This window comes from Phaseolus vulgaris, chromosome 9, assembly GCF_000499845.2.
Source record: "Phaseolus vulgaris cultivar G19833 chromosome 9, P. vulgaris v2.0, whole genome shotgun sequence".
NCBI classification, from domain to species: Eukaryota; Viridiplantae; Streptophyta; class Magnoliopsida; order Fabales; family Fabaceae; genus Phaseolus; species Phaseolus vulgaris.
The window spans coordinates 16,582,783-16,607,199 of NC_023751.2; the positions used below are offsets into that span (position 1 = coordinate 16,582,783).

The following is a 24,417-nucleotide window of genomic DNA, read 5'->3' on the forward strand; positions in this document are numbered from 1 at the left end:
GTCATCCCGAGGCGATGTCCAGCAAAGTCAACATGGGCCAATGTTGAGCCGAGTCGTTCCGAGACTAGTTGAACCGGGTCCAAGTCGAGCAGAGTCAGCCCAGACCTGTGTCGAGCCGAGTCCGTTCGGGTCTAAGTCAAGTCAAGTCGTCCCATGACAATGTCGATCCGAGTCGGCCCGGAACGATGTTGATTAAAGTCAACTCGTGTCAATGTCGAGCCAAATCACTACGAGCCGATGTCGAGCCGAGTTAACCTAGGTCGATGTCGAGTTGGCCCAGGACAATGTCGAGTCAAGTCAACCCGGGACGATGTCGAGTCGAGTAGGCCCGAGACAATGTCGAGCCTATTCGGCTGAGGACTATATTGACCCGATGTCGAGTCAAGTCGGTTGAGGACGATATCGAGCCAATGTCAAGCCGAGTCGACTCGGGCCCTTGTCGAGCCGAGTTGGTCTAAGCCCAAGTCAAGTTGAGTCACTTCAGCCAAAAGTCGAGTTAAGTATGTCCGGACCCAAGTAAGCCAAGTTAGCCTAGGCAAAAGTCGAACCGAGTCAACCGTGCCCAAGTCAACCTGAGTGGGCTAGAGCCCAAGTTGAGTAGGCACCCGAACATGGTCGAGTTAGCACCGGGCCCATGTTGAGCCAAGTCAACTAAGGCCTTTGTTAAGCCGAGTCGACCCAGGCCGATGTCAAGTCGAGTCTGTCCGACCCAAGACGAGACGAGTCGGCCTAGGCTCAATCCGAGTCGACTAACTTCCATGTCGAGTCGAATAGACTCGGGCCCATGTCGATCTGAGCTGACCCAAGTCCATATCGATCCTAGTCGACTCGGACCCATGTTGAGCAAAGTCGACTCTGACCAATGTCGATTCGTGTCAGCCCGGGACCATGTCAATACGATTCAACCCACGCCACCTGAGTTGATCTGGTAATGTCGAGCCGAGTCGAAGTGGTCCAATGTTGAGCCAAGTCGGAACGGTCCCATGTATATCTTAGTTGAACCGAACCGATGTCGAGTTAAGTCATCTCGGTCGATGTCGAGTTGAGTCGGCCCAGTCGATGTCGAGTCGAGTCGAGTCAGCCCGGGTTGATGTCAAGCCAATGTTGCACCAAGCCGGTCCAAGTCGATGTCGAGCCGAGTGAGCTAGAGAGGTTGACCAACCAAGTCGGCCCAGGCCCATGCCGTCGGACCGGGTCAAAGTAGAGTCGAGTCATTCCGTGCCCATCTCGAGCTGAGTCGACCCGGACCCATGTCGATATGTCGGTTGGGATGATGTCGAGTTGAGTTGTCCCGAGGTGATGTCAAGCCAAGTCATCCTGGGACAATGCCGAGCCGAGTCTTCCGGGTCCATATTGAGACGAGTTAGCCCAGGCCGGTGTCGAGCCTAGTCAGCCCAAGATCATGTCAATCCAAGTCGGCCTGAGACCATGTCGATCTGAGTCAATTCGTGTCGATGTCGAGCAAAGTCGTTCCAAGTCGATGTCGATCTAGGCCGATGTTGAGCCGAGTAGGCTCGTGCCGATGTCGAGACGAGTTGACCGTGCTCAATATTGAGTTGATGTCAAGTCAAGTCGGTTGAGTACAATATCAAGTTGATGCCGAGCCGAGTCGGCCGGGGACGATGTCGAGCCGAGTCAACTCGAGCCCATGTCGAGTTGAGTCAGCCGAGGCTGATGTCGAGTTTATCTGGCCCGGGCCCATGTCAGGCTAAGTCGCCCCGAGCCAAGGTTAAGTGGGCACGACCCATGTAGAGCCAACTCGACCCAAACCCAAATTGAGTCAAGTCGACTAGTTTCAATGTCAAGCTGAGTGGGTCAAAGTCCATGTTGAGCCGAGTGGGTCTGGACCCATGTTAAGTTGAGTCAGCCAAAGCCCAGATTGAAATGGATTTAATCTAATTGACAAAGTGGATTTAATTTAGATATAATATATTTTAAATAAATTTGAATAAATCCAAAGAATATTGATCTAGTTAAAATAGATATCGATTTTAAATCCAATTCATTTTATTGGATCTAGATTGGATTTTGAAAAAGTCCAATCCATGGCCACCTTTACTTTTAATCCATTTAAATGGATTTATCACAAATCCAATCCATTTAATGGGATATGGATTTGATATAGATTGGATATATTTTTGAATTATCCAAAATAGATTTTTAATTGGATTTGAGTTGGCTCGGGCATAAGTTGAGCTAAGTTGATCCATACCAAGGTCCAACCGAGTTGACCCGGGCCTAGATCCAGTCGAATCATTATGACCAAGGTCAAGTCAAGATGACACCGAACCAAGTCCAGCCGAGTCAACCCGGGCTCAAGTCAAGTTGAGTCAACTCAGCCTAGATTGAGCCCAAGTCGAGCTGAGTCGAGTCAGACCAGGATCAGGTCGAGCTGAGTCGAGTCAGACCAGGATCAGGTCGAGCTGAGTCGACCCGACCCCATGTCAAGTCAAGTCGACCCGACCCCATGTCAAGTCAAGTCGACCCGGGCCCATGTCAAGCTAGGCTTGTGTTAAGCTGAGTTAACCCAGGTCGCCCGAGCCCACGTCGAGTCGAGTCAGCCCATATCAACCTAAGTCCATCCAGGCCCGTGTTAAGCCGAGTTGACCCAGGTCCAGGTCGAGTTGAGTCAGCCTGGGCCCACATCGAGTTGAGTTGGCCCATCGAGCCCATGTTGAGTTGAGTCGACCTTAGCCTATGTTAAGCTGAGTCCACCCGGGTCCATATTGAGTTGAGTCCACCTGGATCCGAGTCGACTTAGGCCCAAGTCGAGTCAAGTTAATCCAGACACATGTCAAGTCGAGTCGGCCCATATCGAGTTGAGTCAACCCGAGCCCATGTCGGGTTGAGTCAACTCAGGCCCATGTCTAACCGAGTCGGACCGGGCTCATGTCATGTTGAATCGGCTCAGACCCATGTGGAGTTGAGTCGTTGTCGGTCCAGGTCAAGTTCAGTCAACTCGAGCCCATGTTGGGTCGAGTGGACCCAGGCCCATGTCGAGTTGAGTTGGTCTTGTATTAGGTCGAGTTGATTCAACCAAGCCCATGTGAAGTCAAGTCGACCAGGGCTCAGGTCGAGTCAAATCGGCCTAGGCCCATATCAAGTTGAGTCGTCTCGACCTATGTCGAGCTAAGCCGACCTGATAATAGGTCGAGTTTAGTTGGCCTGAGTCCAGGTCGGTGAGAGTCGACCCGGGTTCAGGTCTAGCCGAGTCGGCTCAGGTCCAGGTCTAGCCGGTCTGGGGCCAAGTCGAGTCGACTTAGATTCAAGTCGAGCCATGTTAGCCCGTGTCCAGAAATGAATTTAATCTAATTGACAAAGTGCATTTAATCTAAGATTTAATTCACTTTAAATGGATTTGAAAATAAAAATAAATTTGATCTAGTTAAAATGAATATGAAATTTAGATCCAATCCATTGGATTTAAATTACATTTTGAAAAATTCAATTTAAATTGAAAAATTCAATTCTAAACCCTAAACCCTAAACCCTAAACCCTAAACCCTAAACCCTAAACCCTAAACCCTAAACCCTAAACCCTAAACCCTAAACCCTAAACCCTAAACCCTAAACCCTAAACCCTAAACCCTAAACCCTAAACCCTAAACCCTAAACCCTAAACCCTAAACCCTAAACCCTAAACCCTAAACCCTAAACCCTAAACCCTAAACCCTAAACCCTAAACCCTAAACCCTAAACCCTAAACCCTAAACCCTAAACCCTAAACCCTAAACCCTAAACCCTAAACCCTAAACCCTAAACCCTAAACCCTAAACCACTCCTATTCCTACTAAAAATGTATTTAATTCTTTCACTATAAAGTATGCTGGAATTCACACCACGTCTAAATTTTAGATTAAATAAAAAGGAGAAAGTTGAATAAGATATAATTTATCTTATCGTCTCGGCGGTTTCTAGCAGGTAATTGAAGTGCTGGTAGTTAGGTAAGTAACCCTTCATGGTGAGAAGAAGATTATTAGGAATGCGAGAAGTTGAACATACCTTATAGTTTATGATTACTGCGTGGATGTTATGGAGATCACATAACTAGTAAGTTTTCAACTATTCACGTAGCAAGATTGGTTCTTAGTTAACCAGATCAGGTCATGCATCATTCCATCACCCACCTCCTTCGCGGTATAGTCTTGTTAGTAGCTTGGACGTCTCCGTTTTGAGGTTTAATCCGTGATGATTTTAGGCGGTGGATAGCAGGGTCACATCTTGCTGATCCTCAACTAACCTGCAAGTATAACTGTTCAAAAATATTCATCATTAGCAGCTAGGATAGAAAAAGAGATATCAGAAAATGATGTGATTCTGACTACGGTTTGAGCATTAATCTTCTCAACCCAGAACCTCACCGTTGGCATCTTCTAGTTGTACTAATCTCCAAAATTCTTTTTTTCCTCAACTCCAAAGGGGAAGTTTCCGTATCCTGTATCTTTCAGGAAAGAGTGGCCACAAATTCTCCCCTTCTTACAAGTTATAACTCAAAGAATGTACAAAACAACTGCATATCCAACTGCTGACGAACTTGACTCGGACCACTTATATTAAGAGTTAACTTTTTTTTCCTTAGATGAAAAATGTGTTAATTCATTTTATGTGACAAATGTATTATATAGTAATGAAAGTTATAAAAATAAAGTCTCTAAGCCGAATACATTTAAATGTTCATGCTTCGGGTTGGTTTTACACAGATTTCATTCTTGCAAAGCAATTTCATTTGAGACTAAAATTACACAAACAAAATTGCAATCAAACAAAAAAGCAGGCCTCGATAGAGAAGATCAGGGAGCTGCTTAGTAAACATTTTGTAGTCCACCAAAGGAAAGGCAAAGCTTCTGGTCATTCCCAATTTAGTAATTATTCACAGACTAAACTACAGATGGACCAGACGAAATCGTAGTTCAAAGTTGAACATCAAATCCACACTCCTTTAATCAACATTTGTTTGTCATATGATACATGTAAACATTTTTTGTCCAAAACTGATTTCCACACCATACAGCATTCTTTAAGGCATGAAGGCTGGAAAAGATGATATGAAGGTCTACCCTGAATTTATCGAGTTCAGACTCTTTGCCAGTCTGAGTTAGTACGTATTGAACGAGGTGCCTCGTCATAGCTGTCAGCTTCGTCTTCTTCATCAGAAGAAAGAAGGGATGGACCCATCCATGCTTTAAACCCTTCATTGACACGCCTTTCCACCTCTGGGGTAACTTCCAGGGGATTCATTTCCAGCCCTAGACTTCGACCACTAAAATTTCCCTCATCAAGAATTGTGACAGCCTTTCTCCTCAAGAAGAAGGCAGTGCCCCCATATAGTACAACCAGTCCCCAAGATGCAATTTCGTAGCACCAAAATAGAGGTTTAGAACAGTTGCTCACCATTGTCAAGAGGCTTGAACCAAGAAACAAGGCAAGAAGACCAAAGATGATTGCAAATATAAGGTTTAAGATGGATAGACATCGTACTCCACCTGTAGGTTATCCAAAGAAAACAAAAAACTAAGTCAATTTTGGGCTGGTAAAATGCTCGAGTATAAGATCCACCAAAATTTGAGAGCGGCACAGAGGAAAAGACCATTGATATAGAAGAAATCATACCTCTTCTTGAAGCACAAAAGTTATTTTCAACCACCTTCAAGCATCCATGCCTAGTTGGAGCAGAATATGCAACAGCCATGCCTGCAAAACAATTGTCATAATTAAAAACAAGGCATAACACAAAAAATATATTCTCCGTAATTATGGCACTAAGCTTTCAGAACTAATAACACAAGTCATTTTAACCCAAAAACAGAAATTTATGCGAAACAAAATAATGCAACCAAGAACGATCAACTGGGTATTTATCCAACCTTGTTTGGACACCCCTTCAGTTTGAACTATGTCTGATTTTGGTCCTCCTAATTTCGTTGGAGCCAATTAAATCTCTCTATTTGTGAATTTTCAACTAGGTCCCCAAACTATTTTTAATTAGGTCCTCGATCATGTAAATGTTTTCAATTGAATTCTTAGGGTTTCTAAAACCAGCACAAATTGTTATTTTGTGGAGGATTTATCCGGCCAAAAAATAACCACTGACCTACTTTTAGACTAGGGACCCAATTAAAAAATAGTTTAGAGGTCTGTCTGAAATTTGCAATTGTAGCTTAGGACCTACTGAATAATTTACCCTTTTTAAAAGTAAGCAAATTTGTTTCCCAGTCAACTTCTTTTATAACCTGAAGCCCTCAAATGCTCCTTTTCTACTCAAAATCTTAATAAAATGAATTGGACAAATTGTCTTTTGCTCAAAGTCACCAACCAAAACATCAGATTTACCAAAAAAACTCAAAACTATACCTCTTCAACCCCTAATCTATTATCTTTCAAGATCCTTCAAATTTTATCAAATTAGTACTAAATTTTTAAAAGTACTTCATATATCCCTAATCCCTTATCTAAAATATTTGGACAAAATAAGACCTAGTTTGTCAGATAAATGTGCAATTAAGCCTAAATATAATACCACAATCAAAGAATAGATGAATTATAATAAAGATGCTGTGCAATGCAATACCTATATAAGTTCAACATTGTGAATTCCGAAAGAAAGGCAGAAGGGATCATAAGTTCTGCAAAAACTTATGCTATAGAAATGAAATATATTTCAAAACATAGTTATCTCTGACTGACATCCACATCATTTAGCAAATCTGTGAAAAGAGTCCCCATGGTGAGATCTGTAGCATTATCTAAAATTTCAGTGAAATGGTTGGGAGTTGAACTGAAAATAAATTGATGTGCAACAACTGGATTCCCAAATTTGTAAAGCTTTCTTATGTTTATAACAGAAAGCATCGACTTACATGAATCAAACTGTAAAATTGTGTTGTGGATCCAAGATTTTAGAATGTAGAATTACTCTAACAAAATGCCAGAAGAAATTTGAATCAAACTGTAAAATTGTATTGTGGATAGATTTTAGAATGTAAAATTACTCTAACAAAATGCCAGAAGAAATTTGAAAACAAGTGATCCACTTCTCCAGTACTCCCTCTAGAATGCCGACATACCTTCCAATTATCAAAGACAATAGTACAATGGTCCATTGATCATATCAAACGTACTGAAAATGACCAATGTGCTACATCAATGCCCATAGATACTCCTCAAACTAGTGAGCATAAACCAGACAAGTTAATGCTAACATCAACATAATTTGCCTTCTATATCACAATAGAGAGAACAATCCAACAGCACTGAAGTATTTACGTCTCAATTCAACAGGCACCGACACCCATGTGAGCTAAGACCTCTGTTTCTCTATCTCTTAATCTTTTATTAACACTCTAAGAATTTGTGTTTAAAACTTAACTCAATTCCATAAAATCAGTTTGCTCAGTAAGGTTTGCTTAATCTTTATAAACTGTATTTAAGTTATCTCTAATAATCAAGGTTGAAATTAAAGCAAACCCTAAAGAGGCTGCACAGTGCAGGGGTTAAAGTGACTGCTATCAATATTATTTTCCAACTGACACGAACCATCTTGATTCCATTTCTTATGATTTTAGTTCAATTTAAAGGTTATTTCCTTCTAACCATGAGATGATATAAGAAGTTTATTTTCTGATCAACCCCCCAGAGATTTCACGTTTGACGGCAATCGTGAATTACACTTCCCGCATAAAAGGCAAAATCTACAGTTGAACTCTTCCCACAGCGCTTCTCTAAAAAAGATTTCCAGCGGTCCATTCTTGAAACCCTTAAACGCCAAAAATATTCTCTCAATCATTATATTATAGCCTTAAATGTTTTTAATATCAAACTTAGAATCATATAAGACACCTTCATCTATTTAATGAAACAAAACACATCAATAATAATCTTCAAAATTTGTGCATCTATCTCTTGACAAGTTGACAACAATCAGATACAAAACCCTAACGCAACATAGAAATCCAATTTCTTACCGGCAACGAGATACACAGCCGAGAGCGCGAAAACGATCATCGAAGGAATGAACACAACCATCCAGTAATAATCAGCAATCTCCTGGTCTGTGAGATAGAAAGCACCGGGAAACCGATCCGAATCGGAATCACCTTTCATCCCTATCTGTATAGACTGAAGCCTTCGATCGACGCATAACGCTCTCCTCCCATCGCTACTCGGAAACACGATTTTCATACTGATAACCGTGGACACGAATATCGCAAGCCCGATGGTAATCACTGAAATCACAGTCACGGGCCTCTGAAGCTTGCCCCATGCTTTCTCTTCTTCCCTGAGGCTCTCGTACTCACGCTTCGGCATGAACGCCTGGCGAAGTGCGTCGCCGATGATCGCCATTGACGGAAGTAGGAAAAATCAGAATGACATGGATATGCAGAATCTAGGGTTTGGAGTGTGTTCCGCTATCGAGTTTTCGAAACCCTAACACGCTGCTCCGATTACTCCACCGATTATGCTTTAGTAAAGAATCACAGAAATGGGATTTGGAAGATGGTAAAGAAAAACTGAGAGTGGTGACAGTGATAGAAACTTGAAGTAACTGCGAGCTTATGTTTGGAAACGTGAATTAACAGATTGGAAGTTGAAACTAAACGTGAAGGAGATGATAAAGATTATTCGATTTCGGTGCTCTTGGAAATTCTTAATTTCTTGAAATACTTTGTTCACTTTTTTAGGTGACGATGGCGAAATTGCTTTCAGAATTCGCTGCGCTGAAGGCAAGGCTAAACTTTTTTTTTTTTTTTTAAATCATTATTTTTTGTTTTGTTTTATACTTTATTACATAATTTAATTTCTAGGTTTTTTATTTTCCACTTCTCAATTTATATTTTTGTACTGATGAGTCATGGGTAAACCAAGTCAGCATGATTAATCCATAATTAAGAGTTGTTTAGCACAATCATTATCACAAACCAACCTCTTAATCCGGCCACCAATAAAGGTTCATTAAGATAATATAAATAGCACAGATTCCAAGAATCAAGTACGTCATTATTTACATTACTCTGACAATCGAGTACCGACATTCTGACTGACTTGATCGTCAAAGTGTCTTCTCCTAACCTATGCTTCCAGACGACCAAGAGGAGAAAGCTAAACGTGGAAGTGATCGACCAAGTGGAGGAACAAGACACGCCCTTTATCATCTTATTACACTATAATCTTGTCCTGATTATTAGTTTTAATTTATAATAAATATTATAAAAAATATATAACAACTTTGATTAATCAGTAATATAATTTTTTACATTTACAAATATTAAACTCTTCGGTTATAAAATAGTAACTTGTAATTAGTTGAATACTTATTATAAGTGTGATTATCAAGATAACTTGTGTCTGATTATACTTAAACCTTGTAGTTAATCCAAATTGAGGAGTTTAATTATATTGTTAATGCGTTTGAGTATATCTGATAGTTACCTTTTAAACATATAGTTAAGAGTACCGATATTTTGACACCTCTGTTGAGGTTGCTCCAAATTACATCCGGCTAACATGACACTTTTAATATTAAAGAAAGAGTGTGTGGGTCCAGTTGCTGAGTTGAAAAAAAAAAAACAAAATAAACCCCATTTGGAAGGTGCGTTCGAGAAAAGAGTTTATGAAAGGGAGAAGGAGTGAGTTCGAAAAAGGGTTTTTGAAAGGGAGAGGGAGTGCGTTCGAAAAAAAGGATTTGTTCTTCCATTGAGTTGTGCGTTTGAAAGATAGTGTTGTGGATTGCGAAGGGACTTTGTTGCCTTTGCTCTTCATTGCGAAAAAACAGGTTCGAATTTGCGTTTTCGATTGCTAGGGTTTTTGATTGGTGGGGTTTTGGATTGGGCGTGACGGATAGGGTTTTTGATTGGCCGGTAAACAAACGTGGCGATTATTGAAGGGAGACAGAAGCTTTAAAGACGAGCGTTGCCGTTAGGTATGTATTTTGGTTTGGTTTAGGGTTTGCCTAATTTTGGTTTGGTTGATTTCCGTTATCAAACGATCATTTTGTAATCTTTTCAAAAATGAATGAATGGATGAGTGGATATGCTTATTTGCTATTAATATAAGGTTTTGTTTACAGGTATTCACTTTACTGATAGAAGCAAAGTGTAAAAAAAAATCAAAATGGTTTATGTGGAAAATTCTGAATCATCAAAATTGTTGTTGTACTTCTTCACTATTTTCACGTTTGGAACTTCTTGTTTTGTTTAATTAGTACGAATTAAATTGTAGGTGTCAAGTACGGGGTCTGTTGGCTTTCTTTCACTGTTGAACTCAGTCCAAACTAATTTACCAATATCTCAAGAATCAAATGCATCAAAGTTGTTTATGTTTGTGACCTTAAACTCAACAAATGTTCTATAGATATCAATTTGTTCATATAAGTTAAATTCATTCTTTGGTTGCAGGTTGTAATGAAGGAACCACAAAACTTTTTGCACACAAGGAAGTGTTTTATATGACATAGAAGAGAACCTTTATCATTTTTGGTGCATCACAACTCCTCACTATTTGAACATCGTACATGGGATACATTCCTATATGTATTGATAATATTTGTTGTATTGCAAGTTTAAGTTACAATCAATTTCATGTCTTCTTTGTTTGAATAGATGGTTATATAAAAACCATTCTTGCACCACTTGGTTGTACCTTGGGTATTGAACAAAATGATAACCATGATGTCTTCAAAATACAATCATTTTAAATTTGTTGCATTGAATTTCGTTGAATTGAATGACAATTAGGTTGGTCATAAAATTATTGTAATACCCTCCCCTGCATGTATGCAGTTGCAGTGAGAAAAAGCAACATGAAAGCCATAACCATGCAGAAAGTTATTCACGGGTCCCCACTTATTAACACATGGGTCCCCACTTACAGTATTAGGATTTCTATGACCACCACATCATGGTAAAACCCACCCAATTAACATTCATACACTGCAACTATGTGTCACTTACACACAACATTCACTTCCATTTACAGGAATCCAAAAAAATATTTGAAAACAATGACCATGCACAAAGTTGTTCTTGGGTCCCCACTTCCAGTATAAGGGTTTCTATGACCACCACATCATGGTAAAACCCACCCAATTAACATTAATACAGTCCAACTATGTGTCACTTACACACAACATTCACTTCCATTTACAGGAATCCAAAAAATATTTGAAAACAATGACCATGCAGAAAGTTGTTCTTGGGTCCCCACTTATTAACACATGGGTCTCCACTTATAGTATAAGGGTTTCTATGACCACCACATCATGGTAAAACCCACCCAATTAACATTCATACACTGCAACTATGTCTCACTTACACACAACATTCACTTCCATTTACAAGAATCCAAAAAAATATTTGAAAACAATGACCATGCAGAAAGTTGTTCTTGGGTCCCCACTTATTAACACATGGGTCCCCACTTACAGTATAAGGGTTCCAATGACCACCACATCATGCTAAAACCCACCCAATTAACATTCATACCATCCAACTATGTCTAAACTACACACAACAATCACTTCTAGTTCTTCGAATCCAAAAACAAAATTTAAGACAATGACCATGCAGAAAGTAATTCATGGGTCCCCACTTATTAACACATGGGTCCCCACTTACAGTATAAGGGTTTCTATGACCACCACATCACGGTAAAACCCACCCAATTAACATTCATACACTGCAACTATGTCTCAATTACACACAACATTCACTTCCATTTACAAGAATCCAAAAAAATATTTGAAAACAATGACCAAACAGAAAGTAATTCATGGGTCCCCACTTATTAACACATGAGTCCCCACTTACAGTATAAGGGTTTCTATGACCACCACATCACGGTAAAACCCACTCAATTAACATTCATACACTGCAACTATGTCTCAATTACACACAACATTCACTTCCATTTACAGGAATCCAAAAAAATATTTGAAAACAATGACCATGCAGAAAGTTGTTATTGGGTCCCCACTTATTAACACATGGGTCCCCACTTACAGTATAAGGGTTCCAATGACCACCACATCACGGTAAAATCCACCCAATTAACATTCATACACTGCAACTATGTCTCACTTACACACAACATTCACTTCCATTTACAGGAATCCAAAAAAATATTTGAAAACAATGACCATGCACAAAGTTATTCTTGGGTCCCAACTTTTTAACACAAAGGTCCCTCTTACACTATAAGGGTTCCAATTAATTTATTAACAAAGACCTTCACATTCATGTGCTCCAATGACAACTTTCTGCCAAAATATGATATAAAAAAATTCTTAAACTAAATAACTTAAATGAAATTGAGAATGCTTCCATTTATGAAATAAAAGTATCTACATTGTTCACATCAACTCATAATAACTAACACTTTTTTTGTTACAATTGAAAGTGTACAATTACATTCAAAATAAGTCCAATAAAAATCAAGGGCGATCTACTTCCAAATCTGTCAATACGGCTTTTCGTTGACCGTTAGACTCATGCAGCACCCACGAAAATAGCATCTCTTGACGAAAGCGTAAGAGCTCCTTCTAAATAATATATCATGGAATCAGTTTGCAATCACCAAACTATAAATAAAATGTGTTAAGTAATCAAAATAACTCTTACCGTGGTGTAATTGGGAAAGGTGTTCCCTTCCAAGTGTTGTGAACCATACCACAACTCCATATATTTCACAACTAAAATACCACAGTCATAACTGCATACAACCAAAATAAATTTAACCCTAAAGAAGAATTCAAAATATTAACTCCAAACCAAATTAAAGAAAATATCAAATCAAAATAAATATGAATATTACTGTCAATACTAACCTATTCGGTTGTAGGGGAACATTTTCTTTTACCAATGAAATTTGAGCACCACTCTTTCCAGAAAATTCATCAAGAATTTCAAAAAGGTGTTGTAGATGATCAACCTACAACATGCAATTTAACAACAATGATAAAGAAATCCAAACCAAATATGATAAACAATGACCACCACATCATGTTAAAACCCACCAAATTAACATTCATACCATCCAACTATGTCTAAACTACACACAACAATCACTTCCAATTCTTCGAATCCAAAAACAAAATTTAAAACAATGACCAAGCAGAAAGTAATTCATGGGTCCCCACTTATTAACACATAGGTCCCCACTTACACTATAAGGGTTCCAATGACCAACACATCATGTTAAAACCCACCCAATTAACATTCATACCATCCAACTATGTCTAAACTACACACAACAATCACTTCCAGTTCTTCGAATCCAAAAACAAAATTTAAGCCAATGACCACCACATCATGCTAAAACCCACCTAATTAACATTCATACCATCCAACTATGTCTAAACTACACACAACAATCACTTCCAGTTCTTCGAATCAAAAAACAAAATTTAAGACAATGACCATGTAGAAAGTAATTCATGGGTCCCCACTTATTAACACAAGGGTCCCCACTTACACTATAAGGGTTCCAATGACCACCACATCATGCTAAAACCCACCCAATTAACATTCATACCATCCAACTATGTCTAAACTACACACAACAATCACTTCCAGTTCTTGGAATCCAAAAACAAAATTTAAGACAATGACCAAGCAGAAAGTAATTCATGGGTCCCCACTTATTAACACATGGGTCCCCACTTACACTATAAGGGTTCCAATGACCACCACATCATGTTAAAACCCACTCAATTAACATTCATACCATCCAACTATGTCTAAACTACACACAACAATCACTTCCAGTTCTTCGAATCCAAAAACAAAATTTAAGACAATGACCATGCAGAAAGTAATGCATGGATCCCCACTTATTAACACATGGGTCCCCACTTACACTATAAGGGTTCCAATGACCACCACATCATGCTAAAACCCACCCAATTAACATTCATACTATCCAACTATGTTTAAACTACACAAAACAATCAGTTTCATTTCCAGGAATCCAAAAACAAAATTTAAGACAATGACCGTGGAGAAAGTAATTAATGGTTTTCCACTTATTAGCACATGGGTCCCCACTTACACTATAAGGGTTCCATTGACCACCACATCATGCTAAAACCCACCCAATTAACATTCATACCATCCAACTATGTCTAAACTACACACAAAGATCAGTTTCAGTTCCAGGAATCCAAAAACAAATTTTAAGACAATGACCATGCAGAAAGTAATGCATGGGTCCCCACTTATTAACACATGGGTCCCCACTTACACTATAAGAGTTCCAATGACCACCACATCATGCTAAAACCCACCCAATTAACATTCATACTATCCAACTATGTCTAAACTACACAAAACAATCAGTTCCATTTCCAGGAATCCAAAAACAAAATTTAAGACAATGACCATGCATAAAGTAATTAATGGGTTTCCATTTATTAACACATGGGTCCCCACTTACACTATAAGGGTTCCATTGACCACCACATCATGCTAAAACCCATCCAATTAACATTCATACCATCCAACTATGTTTAAACTACACACAACATTCAGTTCCATTTCCAGGAATACAAAAAATTAATTGAAGACAATGAACATGCAGAAACTTACTCATGGGTTCCCACTTATTAACACATGGGTCCCCACTTACAGTACAAGGCTTCCAATAACCACCACATCATGTTAAAACCCACCCAATTAGCATTAATATAGTCCAATTATGTGTCACTTACACACAACATTCAGTTCCACTTACAGGAATGCGAAAACAAAATTGAAGACAATGAACATGCAGAAAATTACTCATGGGTCTTCACTTATTAACACATGGGTCCCCACTTACACTATAAGGGTTCCAATGACCACCACATCATGCTAAAATCCAGCCAATTAACATTTATACCATCCAACTTTGTCTCAACTACACACAATATTCAGTTCTAGTTCTAGGAATAAAAAAAAATAATTGAAGCCGATGAGCAAGCACAAAGTTACTCATGGGTCCCCACTAATTAACACATGGGTCCCCACTTTCACTACCAGGGTTCCAATGAACACCACATCATGCTATATCAGTATATCAATTTCGAACGTCAGCCAACGAAATAGAACATCGATCCAAAATCCTTCATAGTCACACACCCTATACAGATTCAGTTCTCATTATTACCTATCATCTTGTCTATGAAAAAAAAGAAGAAATTACATACACATTGAATTTTTAACTTTAAATTTTTGGATAAACAGATGATGCTTTTTTAAGAGGTTCTTGTTATGCATGCACAATCTCAAATACATCCACTATAGCAGTCAAATTTGGTCAATCACTACACCAAAATAAACACACTTACCTTCTCCTCCTTCCTCGTAGCGTTTCGCAAACCACCTTCTCCTCCTTCCTCGCAGCGTTTCGCACACCACCGTCAGTTCGCACTACTCCGCCGTCACCGTCAGTTCGCACCTTTGCCCTCTCCGCCGTCACTGAAGTCACCGTTCGTCTATCTCTACACGTTCCTATGCTTGCGGGAAATTTGAATTTCAAACCCTAATACACTCTTCCCCCTTTTCAGATCACATGCCACGTTGCTTTTACCAAAAATACCAAAAGTGCCTATGCCACATCATCCATTCCTCCACGTCACACAGGTGTAAATTGGAGCAAACGGTTTGGAGGTGTCAAATAATCATTTTCCTATAGTTAGAGGTATTGAAAAGACGGAATTAAAATAATATATTATCTTGATTTTCTTGAAATTTTGATTAAAATAACATATTTGAATTATTTATTCTTTTAATAGTATATTAATATCGAATATTTATTCAAATATCATATTATGTTAAATAAATACCTAAATAACACGATCTGTTATAATAATTTTGAATTCGGTTTTATTATAAATTTAATTTATTTCTAAAATATTCTAGAACACATTTTTTTTATTTCTTGGTAAATCCAAAATTAATGAAATATATTCTAGAAAATATGTTTTGAAAATATTTTGAAAAGGGCAATTCAGAAGTCATTTTCTTAAAAGGGGTAAAATAGTCTTATCTGAAAATGATGGGTTGTAGGAAGAAATTTGTTAGGGTGCAGGAAGAAACAGCCTTTTCTTAAAAAGTATAATTAACTTGTGGATATTAGCAATACAGTTGGGCTAGCGAGAATGGGCTCAGGCTTTTCACTAAAAACATTGTCTGTAAATTAAAAAAGAAAGTGACAACTAGTAAAAGTATCGAGCCGAATGAATGGGTCCTTTTTTTTTAGAACAAAAGGCTTGTTGTAGGAATAATAAAAAGTAAAAGGTCCTAGAAACAACATATAGGCTTCTTCCTGCATCTACACACCTTCTTATGCCACTCCCATAAGTTTTTTGTATTCCAAAAATACTATTTTTTTAATATTTCGGATTACATAATCTGAAAGTCTTTTTCTAGATCCAGAATTAGTTTCTAGATCATGTAATCTGGAAACCTTTTGTGATTAGTTTCCAGATTACATAATCCAAAAGTCTATTCTATACATAAGATTAACTTCCGAATTATGTGATCCAGAAGTCCTTTTTTCAGATGTGTGATTAGTTTTTGGATTACATAATCCTGGAAGTATTTTCTAAATATGAGATTGATTTTTGGATTATGTAATCTGTAATATATTCAGATTATATAATCTATAGGCTTATTTCAAATTCAAAAAAGAGTTTTGGATTTTATAAATCTAAAGAGTACTTTTGGATCCAAAAACATCTTTTAGATTATGTATGGGGGTGGCACAAAAAAGAATAAAACGGTATTTTCACATTTAGTATGGGGGTGGCGCAAGAAGGTATGGAGGTGTAGGAAGAAAGAGTCCAACATATACAGTACAGAAAGAGCTTGGATGTTTCTTACTACATCCCAACAAATTTCTGGCTGCACCCATCATTTTCGCTAAAACCTGTTTTACCCTTTTTAAAAATAATTTTTTTATCATTCTTTCCAGAATGTTTCCATAACATGCTTTTTTAACACATTTTATATGTATCATTCCATAAATAAAAAAATTATTCTGAAAAGGATATTTTAGAATTGACCTTTTTCTCTTCCAAATTTTTTATTCCAAAAACATGTGTTACTTAAAAAAAACTCCTTATTCTAGAAAAGACGGTTTCTTCCTACACCTCCGTATCTTCTTTTGTCACCTTCTACACAACACAAAAATACATTTTTATCATTTTCGTGTCATCCCATAGAGTAGTTTCTGGATTATGTAATCCGAAAACTCATTTGAAACAAGACTTCCGGATTACATAATCCAGAAGCTAAATAAGAAAGTAATCATACATCTGAAAAAAGGTTTCTAGATTATGTAATTCGGAAACTAATTACAAATTTGAAAAATGACTTTAGGATTATGTAATCCAAAATATTATAGAGGGACATTTTTGAAAAATTGAAAATTTATGGAGTTGAGAGAATAAGGTACGGAGGTGCAGGAAGAAACAATGTTCAGAAAATAGTTTGAATACTTCGAAAAATATAAGGGTCCAAGAGAAAAGATTTAGGAATGTATTAGAAAACACCCAAAGAGTTTTTTCCTACTTTTTTTCATACTGTATGCCATCATAAGCTACAAGACAAAAGTAAAGAAAAAAACACTTCTATAGTTTGCATGAGAGGCAGGTAGTTATTCATCCAAATGTAGTGATGATGCAGTCGTAAGACTACATTTTTTATACTCTTTTTTTCCTCAAATAATACTATTCTCGATAAGTTTCATTTAATATTATATAATAATTTGCTTAGTTACTAAAATGTCACATATTTTTTTTTTTGAATTATCGTTGTTCCAATATTTCAATTAAAAAAACAAATATTTAAAAACATTTTACATTAATTATCTTTTTATATTATTTAATTATTTTATTGTATTTTATAATAATAATACTAATTATTATTACTTATTTATAGACTTGTGTTTGATTTTATTGAAAACATAGTGTTAATAATAATTTATTGATTTACTAAAAGGTTAAATTTTATCGGTCTCTTGAGATTCACTCCCGCAATAGAATTCAAATATATTATAGAATTATGATAGTATATTTTTCTTAATAAATAAATGTTTTGTTCGAATTGTTTCAAACACCAAATCAACAGTAGTCTTTATTATAATTATTATTATTCATAAACTAATAACTTTTTTTCCACAAATTTACTATAAATATCTTAATACAAACAATTTTTTTTTTCTTACATCATTCTAAATCCACTTGTTCAATAAATTTCGTCAAACATTTTGAATGAATTTAGTAAAACATATTTAAGAAGGGAATTGCAGTTTTGTTAAAGAATAAAATATAAAAATATTCTTAAAAATTGAAATGAGGACGTCCTTTTCTTTCCTGACAGTCTCATAGTGATATGATTTGCCCGCATATACTTTATATTATTACTATACTTTCTCCCCTTTTATTTTGATTTTTTTCAAAAATAAAAAAATACAATACTTTTTATTTTAATGAAATAATTTTGAAATTTATATTTTATTTTTGTTTATCTTCTTTTTATTTAACATAGTAAAAATATATTGTAAATTATTAAAAATTAAAAAAGATAATGGAAAAAATAATTAATATAATTTTGAGCTTTACAAATGATAAATAAATAAATAAAACTGTAATTTATAGAAGCTCCGAAGATTCTTCATTATTATATAAAACAACGTAAATTTATATAAAATAAATACAATTCATCTAATACAAAGGTTTCTTATGCCAGGAGAGAATATACCCTTGGCTATTGTGAATGGTTATTCTCTTAGCCGGTTTGCTTTGGAAAATGTGATCTTATTTGTTTTCTTCTAAAAAATTTATAGTTTGTTCTCTTCTTATTTTTAATTAATCATGAAAGTTGCCCTAATAATACAAGTTACTGAGATTTTAATTCTATTGATTTCAGCTCCAGTTTCTTCAAGGTAACTAACATGCATAACTTTTTTTAGTATATATATAGTAATAATGTTTTATGTGTACTGCTACGACAGAAAGAAAGGTATAATGTTTAGTCAAAAAATATATATATAAAACTGTTAGAAATAATATATCTTATTGTAACAAAATCCATTTTAATAAGGCACAAATTAGTAGGTGTGTTTAAAATAATATTGGATGTAGAAAGAAAGCTTAAATAGGTCATAAGTTCAATAAAAAGATATTATAAATATGACATCAATCTAAGAGGTAAGTAGAGTGAATTTTATCTAATGATGATATAAACTATTTCTGAGTTTGAATCGGAGCGTCTTGCAGGTACACACACCCATATGTGAGAAAAGACCGAGAGGAGAAGCCGAGAGATGCACTTGACTCAGCCCAACTTAATAAATTCAACCTGAAAAACCCATTCCGATAGTCCAAATTTGAAGAGTCCAATTAGAGAAGTTAATAGATAGTTTCTGGCCATGACTTAACCTTTTATTAAATATGTATAGGAGAATTTTTTGAGGCAAAGTTGGAATGAAAGTTTGAATATGATGAGTGTGTAATTTGTCGATTTGGAACAAAGAATATCAAGTCTATGAACATGAAAGCTTTAATCGGAAGCGCATAACATCAATAACATTAAAGAATGTTAATTCTAGAAAATAAAAGGTTACATATGTTTTGCATTTCAGCTGATTGGACATTGACCATGTAAGAGATATGAATTAGTAATTTAAAGCATGAATATATTATTATGAGCTGTGATGAAGACTTGTTTGATAAGCACAAGACCTAATACCGGTAATATCAAGATATGAATGAGATATATTCATATTATTTATGAAGGAGTTGTTTGTAATAAAATAATAATGGAAACTGAATATATTAAAGGATTAATTTTATTTAATTTAAAAAATTAGGTGAGACTTTATATAGGCTTTAGAAAAAAAAGTAACAGCTATTGTTAAGGTAATAACTATTAAAATATAATAATTTAGTAATTAAAGATGAATATGTAATTTACTAATTGAAAATAAAAATTAATATGATTAATTGTCTATTTTACTAATTTGACCTTGTATTAATCCCCAAAAATAGGAGAATGAATATTAATTATTTCCATTCTGAAAAAAATTATCCAAATGGTATAAAAGTTTTTGTATAAATGTCAGTCAATGATTGTGCTCAAGAGACAAGTAGGAGATGATTAGTTCTTTATTGAGTTTTTCTCGAAAGATGTGACAATTTAACTCAATATGTTTGGTGTACTCATGAAATTTGAGATTATGAAAAATATGTATTATGGGATGATTGTCACAAAAGAGTGACACATGTGATGACTCACAAATTGTAGATCTTGGAGCAAGTGTTCGATACTCAACTTCACATGAGAATTTTGATGTAGTAGTTTGTTTCTTGGATCACCATGAGATTAGAGAGGATCCAATGTATAAACAATACCAATATTTGATTTCCTAGAGTCAAGATAATCAGCCCAATCAAAGTCAGTGTATGCGGTGATTTTGCGAAAATTTGATGATGGGTACCAGGTGAGTCTTTGATAAATCATAGGACTCAATGAATAAGTGCTAAATGACGATTTGTAGGAATAGATAAGAAATGGATAAGCTTATTCATCGTAAAAGCTATATTTGGTCATGTAGTTGTAAGACAAAAGAGTCTTCCTATCAGTCTTCTGTATAAGTTGATATTAAGGAGTGGTTCACCAATAGTAGCTCCTAGTTTTATTGAGCTATCCATACATGTGTTTATATTTTACAACAGAGTAGACTAGAGTCATATAAGAGTTCCAATACTTATTTATATTTGCTAACTGTCATGCCTTTAGATGACTGTGAAATTTCTAAACCAGGAAAGAATTTGACTTTACCAAGATCCTTAATACGAAATTATGTATGAAGAAAATGATTGACTTTATTGATTTTGGAGAGGTCACTGTCTGCTAATAACACCTCATCAACATATATAAGGAGAGTTGTGAAAGAGGTCCCAGTTTTCTTGGTATACAATGTATGATCTGCTTCACTTTGAGAATTACAAAGATCTTGCAAAATACGTGAGATAGTATTGAACCAATGTCGACTTGCTTATTGCAACCCATAAAGATATTTCTTCAATAAACATACTTAATTAGATTTGGAATGCGATAAACTTTACAGTAAGATCATATATATATATATATATTTATTCTTTCAAATTGACATGTAAAATAAAATTATCTACATCCAGTTGATGTAAAAACAAATTTATGGATGGTGTTAAAGCCCAGACATCTCTTAGACTTGTTATCTTTGCTATAGAAGAAAAGGTATTTATGAAGTCAATACCTTCTATTTGATTATAACCCTTCACAATCAACCTTGCTTTGTAGCGCTCTATTAGTTCCACCCTATTTGTGCTTGATTTTGTAGATCCACTTGCAACTAATGAGGTTCTTTTCAAGTTGTTCATCAACTAGGATCTATGTATTGTTTTTCACCAGTGCCTCTAAGTTTTTTTATTCATGGTTGTCCTTTAACATTCATGTTTGATGACCTTGAAATATCTAGTGGGTCCATGAACTATGGTGATATTCATGATAAAAGACCTATAGGAATGTGTTAAACAATCATAAGATAACATTTGAGAGAAAGGATGAAGATTACCTTTGCTAAAATGTGACTTGGTACAAATAATCTTGCAAATAAGAATGAGACCTTCTATCTCTTTTAGGTGGACATTGTGGTACTTGTATGAGACTGTGTTGTGTTGCTATTGCGGTTGATAGTTGGTTGTTGGGGAGAGAATTTTGTGGCTCTAACTCAATGTGTGGGTGAATGTCGTCAAAAGAATTTAGAGGGAGAAATGTTGGTAAAAAAAATATGAGATTTGGAGGGAGTGTTGGGAGATGGTTGTAGCTAATATGGAAAAGTCTTCTCATGGAAGATGACATTTTGAAAAACTGATAGTTCTTTAGTTTTGAGATCAAAGAAAACATAGCCCTTTGTGGCAATTTTATACCGTAGAAAAATACATTTTTGTGACTTCGGGATCAAACTTAGTTTTTTGACTCATAAGTGTGGATGATAAACAAAGTGAACCAAATACCTTTAAGTGAGTTATGTTTGGTGAACAATTATGTAAGAGTTAATAAGGACACTTGTTGTCTAAAACTGGTGTTGAGATTTTATTGATAAGATAAACAAAGTGTGTTCAAATTTGTTTGGGAAGGTTAATTTGAAATAACAAGGTTCTAGCAATATTAAGAATATGTTGGTGTTTTCTCTTTAGGTAGGAGTTTCTTGTTTGGTGAATTATTACTTTTATAGCGTAAAATCGATCAAGTTTGAATTCTATACCATTATCTGTTCTAATGATTTTAACTGTGGTATATATGAAACTGTTTTTCTACTAAAGCACAAAATGCTTAAATTAAAGGTCAAACTTCTGTCTTATTATTTAGTAAGTAAATCCAAGTATGTCTAGAGTAATGGTCAACTACATTAAGAAAATAAGAATGACCATGTAAGGATAGTACAAAAATTGAATCCCAAATATAAGCATGAATAACTCATATACTACATTAATAAAGGAAGAACTCAAGTACAAACTCAAATTTCTTTGTTTTGCAATATGACAAATATCACTAACATGATCTCTATTACAATTATCGAAAGGAAATAATGCACTAATTATTGGACCTGATGGATGGCATAGCCTATAATGCCATAACTTTTGTAAGTTAGAAGGAAGACTACAAGAAAGATTTTCAAAGAAGATGTTAGAAGCAGAATTGGAATGCGTGGGGTGACTAATTGTTGACGGAGAAGACTCAATTGTTGGTGTGAGAATGTAGATGCCTCTTCCCGCCTTAGCTTGCCAATCATCTTGCAAGCATTGGAATCCTGTATCAAACAAATGTCACCAAGAAATATCAATTTATAATGAAGGATTTGAGTCAATTTCGTAACTAATACTAGGTTAAACTTGAAAATTGGCCAAAATAAATCATTAGTTAAAATAAAATTGGGTGAGAAAGGAACTGTACCAAAAACAAATGTTACAACTAAGCTTCCACTGTATATGATAAAAGAATTGATAGAATTGCATGTGATATGTGGCACCAATGTCCAAGATCCATTGAGAGATAAGCACATTACCCTCACTTGTTGAATTGGCACAAGTATTCACATTAGTAGAGTCGAACTATTCTTGTTATGGCCATAAGGTCAACAAATTCTGATATTGATTTGCTATAAAACCAAACCACACACTTCCTTGGATGTCATGTTATGATGAATTCTCTATGCAACTGGTTTCATTCTCTTTAGTTAAAACTATATTCATAGATCTTGGAGGAGTGTTCTTGGAATTTTTGAACTTGAAACCAGTAGGGAAACCATGTTTCCTATAGTAAACATCAACTATGTGACCCAATTTTCCATACCATGAAGACTTCTTAGAGGAGCATTTATTGTTCTAATCACTACCAATACTGTGACTTCTCTTGGAGTTTGAAGCATCAATATTAGTTGCAACCAGAACCTTCAGTACAAAAACACTCTCAGTGAAAAATTGTTCTTCTTGTTGAGCGATTAAGGTGAACACATGATTCACATTGGGGAGAATATCTAATAACATAAGTTGTAATCTAACCCTTGAATATTGACCGTTTAGCCCTCAAAGAATCCAACCACCCGATTTTGATTTCATTTTCTTCAATCTTCACCGCACTGACATTTGGGGTTGCTCGTACAAACATTGTGAGGATTCAAAACATCTACTTTGTCCCATAGAGATTTTAGAGAAGTGTAAATTTTTGAGATAAAATTGTCACCTTGCCTTTGACTAAAGATTTCATCTTGAATTTATGAGAGTTCAGTGTGAGAAAACATCTCATGAAGTTCTTTCCATATGTCTGAAGCCTTCTCATGCTAGAGAATGGATCGTGTAATCTTCATGCTCATTGATTTTATAAGGCAACTGAGAACCAACATGTTCCTCCATTCCTATAAAGGAAAAATCACATGGTTATTTGGTGGCTATGCAATTGTGCCATATACAAACCCTAATTTGTTATTCATTAGCAATCTCATCTTCATTGCACCAACTATTATAGTTCCCGTTGGTGAGTGGTGGTGAGACAAAAACGGTAGAGGAGATTTCATTCAGATGGATGTATAGAGAATATGATACATTTTATGCCTCTTGTAGAGTAAAAGGATATGGAGCTTCATCGGTCAGTGATATACGTAATAAAGTTCTCTCTCTAAAAGAATTCTAATACCATTACAAAATAATAATTGAAACTTAAAAATATGAAACGATCAATCTTATACATTATAGAAAAAAATGGTATATATATATATATATATATATATATATATAACTTTAGAAAAAAGAGAGTAACACACCCAACTATTATTAAACCTTTATCAAGGTAATAAATAATAAAGCAGAATAATTTAGTAAACCTTTATCAAGGTAATAAA

General features: G+C 35.6%; 1 protein-coding gene across 1 annotated transcript; it reads right to left on the minus strand.

Moving 5' to 3' along the window:
• Nucleotides 1-4,812: 4,812 nt before the first annotated feature.
• LOC137820723 (uncharacterized) lies at nucleotides 4,813-8,732 on the minus strand. Its single transcript, XM_068624937.1, has 3 exons — nucleotides 7,962-8,732; nucleotides 5,611-5,691; nucleotides 4,813-5,483 (listed from the first exon to the last, which is right to left on the minus strand). Exons 1-3 carry the CDS (start codon nucleotides 8,338-8,340, stop codon nucleotides 5,074-5,076), a joined length of 870 nt encoding a protein of 289 aa, XP_068481038.1. The 5' UTR covers nucleotides 8,341-8,732; the 3' UTR covers nucleotides 4,813-5,073.
• Nucleotides 8,733-24,417: the final 15,685 nt, after the last annotated feature.

Bases quoted from the DNA above. Each gene is read 5' to 3' on its own strand.
- LOC137820723 (XM_068624937.1), bottom strand. From the start codon at position 8,340: ATGGCGATCATCGGCGACGCACTTCGCCAGGCGTTCATGCCGAAGCGT. The intron at 5,692-7,961 runs GTAAGAAATTGG...ATTGTTTTGCAG, and splicing joins GGCTGTGTATCTCGTTGCCG to GCATGGCTGTTGCATATTCT. The intron at 5,484-5,610 runs GTATGATTTCTT...GATAACCTACAG, and splicing joins CTTTTGTGCTTCAAGAAGAG to GTGGAGTACGATGTCTATCC.